Source organism: Cotesia glomerata, linkage group LG3 (assembly GCF_020080835.1).
Source record: "Cotesia glomerata isolate CgM1 linkage group LG3, MPM_Cglom_v2.3, whole genome shotgun sequence".
Taxonomy (NCBI): domain Eukaryota; kingdom Metazoa; phylum Arthropoda; class Insecta; order Hymenoptera; family Braconidae; genus Cotesia; species Cotesia glomerata.
Genome location: NC_058160.1, coordinates 12,238,852 through 12,247,097, shown reverse-complemented (window position 1 = coordinate 12,247,097; position 8,246 = coordinate 12,238,852). Strand labels below are relative to the sequence as shown.

At 41.3% G+C, this 8,246-nt stretch overlaps 1 protein-coding gene across 1 annotated transcript; it reads right to left on the bottom strand.

The window, feature by feature from the left end:
- Positions 1-4,792: 4,792 nt before the first annotated feature.
- Positions 4,793-6,215, bottom strand: LOC123260653. The gene is made up of 2 exons (XM_044721885.1): positions 5,516-6,215; positions 4,793-5,433 (listed from the first exon to the last, which is right to left on the bottom strand). Exons 1-2 carry the CDS (start codon positions 5,760-5,762, stop codon positions 4,880-4,882), a joined length of 801 nt encoding a protein of 266 aa, XP_044577820.1. The 5' UTR covers positions 5,763-6,215; the 3' UTR covers positions 4,793-4,879.
- Positions 6,216-8,246: the final 2,031 nt, after the last annotated feature.

The following is an 8,246-nucleotide window of genomic DNA, read 5'->3' as shown; positions in this document are numbered from 1 at the left end:
ACCAGATTCTCCGGCTCCACGTCAAATCTGTGCTCCAGGGCGTCCAAAATATCTCTCCAATTTGCGCTGTTAAAGGCATTTCTAATGTCTAGCGTGAGGACAAGACACACCTTGCGGGCTTTGAGGGTACCAGTCCATGCTTCTCTCGCTGTCGCTACGACTTTTTGGATCGCGCCGACTGTTGAACGTCTTTTCCGGAAGCCATGTTGGTTTGCGGCAAAACCTCCAGCACGGTCTATGTCGTTGCGAAGTCTCCCTTGTATGAGCTTCTCGAGCAGTTTTCCAGCAATGTCCAGCATACAGAGTGGTCTAAACGATGAAGGTGTTATGGGGGTTCCCTTACCTTTGTCTAAGAGAACCAATCTCTGCCGTTTCCAGACCACGGGAAACGTGCCAGTTGCCAAGCATGCGTTGTAGGTGTTCAGGAGTATGTCTGGGTATTCCAGGGCTACAGTTTTGATCACCGATGCCGGGATGCCATCAGGTCCTGGTGCCTTTCCTGTTTTGAGTGACTTAGCCGCGTCTTGTAATTCCTTAGTTGTGAAGGGTGTTACTTCGCTATTCTTAGTGTAGTGTTTCTTCTCCCGCGGTGGGTGTTTGGGGAAAAGCTCCGTTACAATGCTCTCCATCAAGGCAGGAGACTTCGGCGCCTCTGGTGAAGCCTTTCCAAGTCGTTTGGCGACAATTTGGTAGGCTTTACCCCAGAGGTCATTATCGAGATCGTTGCAGATCTCTTTCCACAGTTTCGCTTTACTTGCTTTGATGGCTCGATTTAGCGTCTTTTTGGCCTGCTTGTACTCTTTTGAATACAAGTCCTGGCTTGGGGAGCGTTTCGCAGCTCTCGTTGCTCGGCGACGTAGCTGATGGCATATTTTGCGAAGTTCTGCTATGTCTGCTGACCACCAGTACGCCGGCCTGTGGAAGCTCTGGTTTTTCAGCCGCGGCATAGAGGCATCACATGCGGCAGTAATTTCCTTCATCGTGTTTAGCACTGCCTTTTCCGTCTCGCTGCAGGTATCCGGTGTCGGGTTGTTCTGGAAGATAGACCAGCTTCGTGCGAGTGAAGCTTGCAATGCCTCTGGATCAAGCCTTTTGGCATTCCACTTCCGCTTAGAAACGTCGCGTTGTGAAACCGGAGCAAATGCCAATCCAACGCTGAATGTCACAAACTGGTGATCACTGCCACTGTATTCTTCGGATACTGTCCAGTCTTCAATCATGTTGGCAGTCCTTGGAGTCACCAATGAGATGTCGAGGATGGATTCTTGGTACCCTCGTCTTCTAAAGGTCGTGGTGCTCCCGGTGTTCAGCACTATGAGGTCGAGTCTAGCCACGACGTCAGCGACCTCGTTTCCTCTGGTGTCGGAGAAAGCAGCGCCCCACTCAGCCGATTTAGCGTTGAAGTCTCCGGCTACGATAACTTCGCCGTCGAACTTAGTGACCGCATCTTCTATATTTGCGAGTTTCTGTCGGAACACACTAATCCCTTCGTTAGGTGAGAGATAGACGCTCATGAAGTAGGTTGTGGGGGTGTGAATCCAGACAAAACCTGCTCCACCTCCGCTGTTGTTGACGGTAACGTTCTTTGTGTTCACAATCCAAATTGCTGCCGTGCCCGTTTCGTCTGCGAACCATGTTTTACCTTCGATGTTTAGATATTGCTCGCAGATAAAGCAGACGTCAATTTTATCTTCGAAAACACGCTGGCGCAGCAGGTTTTGCGCCAAGGCGCACCTATTCAGGTTGCCTTGTAGTATGCGTGTCATTTCTGATCTTTCGTGGCTTCTGCAAGTGCTTTGCGGAATGCCTTACACGCTCCAGTGCCAGAAATATGGCATAGACTATCCTGGGCATCTTTGTCCGAAGCACAAAGGAAGCATTTTAACTTCTCCGAGCAGTTTACGGCCTTGTGGTTCTCTCCGCCACATTTGTAGCAGCACCTGCTTCTGTCTGGTCCCGCACACTGACGTGTTTGGTGTCCATAACCAAGACATTTAAAACAACGTGTTACTTTTTCTACTGGGTGTATACGACAGTTCACCAAACCGATCCGTATACGGAACTTGTCAAGGGCCTTAATCGCACTGGGCTCGTCTAGTTCGCAGAAGGCTGCCCGATTACCTCGTGGTGTGGGTTTTGTCAAATTTACCCGTTTGACCTCCAGGTTGTCAGTGAATTCACGTTTGAGTGCTTCACGGACTTCGCTCTCGGTACAGATTTCATCTAAGTCGAGGATCTCGATCGTTGTTGTTGGTGTTAGCGTCTTGACTGTGCCGATGTTTGCAGTGGCTGCCCTTACTGCATCGGTGAATGCCTTGCTGTCTTCGGTCTTTCGAGCCATTTCAAGGAGAACGCCTCCGTGTTTCGTCTTTTTAATAGACCTTATGTCTACGCCCGTCTCGACAGGGCTTACCTTGGCCTTGATTTCCTTCAGGAGATCGGCGTATGTTCGCCCTTCAGCTGGTTGGACTAGGACAGCTTTAGTTCTTGTCTTCTTCCTCCTTGGTTTCTTGGAGCCAACGCTGTTTGGCTGGTCTTGGGCTGTAGCAGCTTGAGTCACTGGCTCCTGTTCTTCCTTTTTCGTGTTTTGCCGAGTCACTTTGGTCCAGGTATCATCCCGGGCTGTCTTTTTCTGTGCTGGCTTGTCAATATCTGAGGAAGGGCTGGGCGTGGACAGCGGCCTCTTCTTGTTGCCATCTCCTTGCTGTGGTAATTTCTTAGGAGTGATCAGAGGTGGCTGTGATTTTTTGTTCAGACTCGGAGATGTTTGAGTCGTTGACGCCGACTTCGTTGGTGATTTGTTGGCCAGCCTATATGCCGTACTAATAGACGAAACCAATTTTCTGATCTCATGGTGGAGATTCTTTTTGTCTTTTATGAAGTTGGCTAACTCATCAATCTTGTTGCCGAGCCTCTCCATTGGTGACTGTTGGCCGGTGACGGTCGGTAGAGAGTTCATTCTTCCTCGGTGGGTTTGATTAGTGACAGGAGCGAAAGGTCCTCCACTTTTTGAAGGAACGTTGCTCAGCTGTCCGTTCTCTGCCATCTGGGCTGATTTCGTACTCCCTGTAACCTTGCTAGCATTGCTAGACAGCAGAGCCATGGGGTCTACTCCACTGTTCAAACGGTCGCTTGATAACGACGAGTTTAGGCCCGTTTGCACGCCTTCCCTTGCCGGCACTGAGGTATCCATCCTCTGTACTGTAAACGATGTTTGAAAATCTTCTGACATTTCCATATCGTTGTTTGGTGTTGTTCATTTGGCACTACCCGGAGAGCACGTGTAGGGTTTAAAAGCAGAACCTACGGACGCGAACAACGCTACCCTCCGTGTGTGTGTGTGTGTTTTTTTTTTTTTTTTTTTTTTTTTTAAGGGGGGAATCCTTTTTACGGATTCTAGGCATAGTTGTTTGGCCTGGATATGTAGCGCCTCTACCCACTAAACCCTAAACCCCTTTTCCTCTTTCCCCTAATCCATCATGGAAACCGCCGTTAGGCATTACTTCGTGAGGAGAGGATCTAGCTACTGCTCTTTCTTCTGGTAGCTAAGGTGTTATTTTACCTTTCTTCTAGTTGTTGTCATTTGCTCTTCTTCTTTCGATGGAACACAAGTCTATAAGGACTTCTGTTGCAAATGTGCTGATGGCGTTCCAGGAGGCTCTTGATGACAACATTGCTTCTACTATTGTCTCTGGTTGGATTTTCTTCTTTAGGATCATCTCCAGCTCATCTCGCTGTGGGTAAAATCGTGGGCACTCAAAGAAAACGTGCTCCGCGTCTTCATTGATTCCTGGGCAGGACGGGCACTCCGGTGAATCATCATGCTTGAAGCGGTGAAGATACTTCCAAAAACATCCATGTCCTGACAACAACTGCGTTAGATAGTAATTGACCTCGCCATGACTTCGGTTTGGCCAAACGTCGATCTTCGGTATGAGACGGTGTGTCCATCTCCCTGTTGTCGCGGCGTCCCACTGCGATTGCCATCGTGCGATGCTGTTCTGCCGTTCTTCAGCTCTGAGTTCCTCGGCACTTTGTGTGGTTGTCCTCTTTCGTTGGTAAAGGTTCGTCTTTCCTCACAAGGAAACTCTCTCCGGTGTCCCCCTCCGATTTTGATGAAACTGAGATATGTTATTCTCCGTCGAAATCTAAGAGACACGTATTTTTTTTTATCTGCGGAAAAACATTTCTAGGGGGTGAAACTACCCCTCAAAAGTTAGCCTCCAAAGGGGTGTTTTTCAAGTTTCGCATACGTGCAGTTTAAATAATCGAATGGGACCAATTGCATAATTTTCAGGGTGGAAAATCATGAAAAATGCTTTTAGTTTTATAATAAAACAATGGATAGAACAAAAGTTATGAGGGTTGAAAATCACAAAACTTTTATAAAAAAAAAACTATTCGATGGATTTTAATGAAACCAACGGCAATCGGAAGAGGAAAAAAAAGTAGAGAATACGTCTTTCGGGGTTTTTCCGAAAAATTAAGTTTAGGGGGTGAACATCCCTTAAGCATATCTACATTGACCACCAAGAAAATATCGTTTTTTATATTAATTTCGATATGAATTCATCAATAATAATTTGTTCGTACATTTCTAGCATTTAGAAAATAATAATAATATTATATCTTAATATTTTACTTACTTGTTTACTTCTCATCCCAAACTTTATTTTGTGTATCGGGACATCAAATATTATAAATGTCATGTAATGTGAATCTGTTTTGGAAAAAAAAGAAAAAATGCTTACAATATATGCTTTACTATAATCAAATTAAATTTAAAAATAATTTACAAATGATTTTTTACAAAAATATTTAATATTTCTGATGTTTATGAAATTTAATACTTAAATTCATCATTTTGTCATATGCAGATCTATTCAATATATGTTTTGCAATCGTGATGTTCATGAAAAAAATGTTGAAAACACAACGACTTTTTGCACCATGAACAGCGGATAATTGCTATATTTTGACAACCAGGAACCTCACAATGAGAATTGCATGATCCGTGAAATGCAAAATCCACAGGATTTTCGAACTCATCTGGTTTTACTTCTGTGTAGCCACTTTTGTACCACGAGTACTTGAATAAATTTATGTACCGAGGAGATGACAATTGGATATGTGTAAGTGATTGTAATTTTATAATGTTATTTCGTAAATGCAAGTTTATATCCAAATTCATCAAAACTGTACGATCCGAAAAATATCGAACAAAATTTTTCCATACTCGGAATCCAAAAACATCAAGCGGTTGAATTTTCCCAGTTGTATCTTTTGGTAAGATCATTACTTCAGTATCTTTATTTGTTGGTTTAACGCTTTGTACAACTTGAGGACAATGCCCAGTCCATGAGTCAATTAGTAATAAAGATTTTGGGCCCACATTTGGAAAAAACACCCTCTCCAACCAAATTTTGAAATGATCTGAAAATTGAAAAATATGAACTATTTGTATCAACAATAACTTATGCGCAAACCAGAAAAAAAAATAAAGAATAATTCGTACCTGATGTAAGTTTTCCTGATTTTGATGCTTCTATGTATACATTATGAGGTCTAAAAAGTGTTGTTTCAACTATTGGTCCAAATTTACCACTTGGTTCTTTTAGAACCAAAAAAAGTGGGGATAAAAGCTTTCCATCAGCGGATACAGTTGGTTGAACTGTGTAACTATGAGTAGTAGAAGTAACATATTGTACAAGACATTCTACTTGCTTCTCTCCTTCAACAGCTAAAGTTCGACCGGAATGCATTTCCAACTGAAAACCACTTTGATCTGAATTATATACGTTTGCTAATTCATAAATTTTAATTTTTTGTTTTACATTATTGACGAATTCCTCAGCTTGCTGTTTTAATGATTTACTATCTTCAATGGTTTTGGACGTGATAAACTTATTTATTTTTCTTGATACGATGCGATGTGCTCTTTTGAATGACGCGATCCACTTTGTTGATGCTTTAAAACGGAAATCTTCCGCACCAATTTCTTTTTGAGCTTGTAAGGCCCATCTTTTTATGTCACAATCATGTACGATTAAACCTGCATCTATAGCTGCTTTGAAATTTTGTAATGTATATTCACAAATTTTTGCTAATTTTTCCTTATAAGTCCCTCCCTGATTTAAAGTATGAGCCCATCTTCGTAACTGTCGCACAGATTGTACCTTTCTAAATTTTTGTCTAACACTGTCTAAACTTAAATTTCTTTTTGCCACTACGCCAGTACTCGACGGCTTTCAATTTATATTCAATTCATAAGATAAATCTTCAACATCCTTAGTGCATTCGTCGATAGGTGTTTCTTGATCAACTAGTGCATTTGCCCACTCTTTATCTTCCACGACTTCCATCGTCCAATCTTTATACGGTTCTTGGAAATGCAAAGGACTTTCTTCGACCATTTCGACTCCGGAGTATTCGTTCATAGCATTGAGTAAAATATTTTCAAAACTTTCTTTGATTTGTATTTCTTCGTCATTTACTGGCGATTCTGGAATGTTCATGACTTGAAATGTTGTTAAGAGTAGTCTTATAACATTTATAGGATTGACTTTCATTTTGCTCTATGTACTAAAATAAAGATTTTCGTACAATTTTAAATTATTCACTTATTAAAAAAAAAAAAAAAAATACGATTATAATATTGAATTATAAAAGATGAAGTACATCGCAGTAACTAAACTAATCTCGAAATGATACATTTATTTATACTATGTTGTTTTTCACATTACTGACTCATATACTGACTCATACTAAAAATATAATTATCTCTTTTTTTGTATGAGATAACGATGAATGATTATTATGATTATAATAAATCATTATAAGCATTTTTTCTTTTTTTTTTTTTTTTCCAAAGCAGATTCACATTAAATGACATTTATAATATTTGATGTCCTGATACACAAAATAAAGTTTGGGATGCGAAGTAAACAAGTAAGTAAAATATTAAGATATAATATTATTATTATTTTCTAAATGCTAGAAATGTACGAAAAAATTATTATTGATGAATTCATATCAAAATTAATATAAAAAACGATATTTTCTTGGTGGTCACTGTAGATATGCTTAAGGGATGTTCACCCCCTAAACTTAATTTTTCGGAAAAACCCCGAAAGACGTATTCTCTACTTTTTTTTCCTCTTCCGATTGCCGTTGGTTTCGTTGAAATCCATCGAATAGTTTTTTTTTTATAAAAGTTTTGTGATTTTCAACCCTCATAACTTTTGTTCTATCCATTGTTTTATTATAAAACTAAAAGCATTTTTCATGATTTTTCACCCTGAAAATTATGCAATTGGTCCCATTCGATTATTTAAATTGCAAGTATGCGAAACTTGAAAAACACCCCTTTGGAGGCTAACTCTTGAGGGGTAGTTTCACCCCTAGAAATGTTTTTCCGCAGATAAAAAAAAATACGTGTCTCTTAGATTTCGACGGAGAATAACATATCTCAGTTTCATCAAAATCGGAGGGGGACACCGGAGAGAGTTTCCTTGTCAGCTAAGACTCTGAGCGGCAAAGTTCCGGAAATGACACATACTGCTTCCTCTGATATTGTTCGAAAAGCGCTTGCAACTCGTAGGGCACTCATACGATATATTGGTATAGCTTTTCTCCATGAATCTTGCACCTCTAGTGCGTCAGCCCAAATGGATATTCCGTAGGTGAGCACCGATGTGACTACTGATGACAATAGTAGCCTCCTGCTTTGCTTTGGGCCTCCGACGTTCGGCATCAATCGTGCGAGACTAGCTCTCACTACTGACGCTTTCGTACAGACGTGTTCTACTTGCTGCTTAAAGTTGAGTCGGGCATCAAGCATCACTCCCAGATATCGTATATGAGGTTGTGATGTGATTTCTCGGTCACCGACTTTTAGCTTAATTGTTTCAACTTCTTTTCGGCTGGTAATAAGCACTGCTTCGGTCTTCTGCTTGGCCAGTTGTAGGTTCACTGTATCCATCCACTGGTTGATCTTCTCAAAAGTGATGTCAAACAGATGTTGAATCTCGTCGAGGTGTTTGGCGACGATCACTGCGGCAACATCATCCGCATACGCTACCAGTTTGACACATCTTGGAAGCTTCAGTCTCAGAAGCCCGTCATACATGATATTCCACAAAAGTAGACCAAGAACAGAGCCCTGTGGCACACCACCGGTTATATCATACTCTTTCGGACCATTCTTTGTATCGTATTTCAGCACTCTATTTGTAAAATAGCTAATC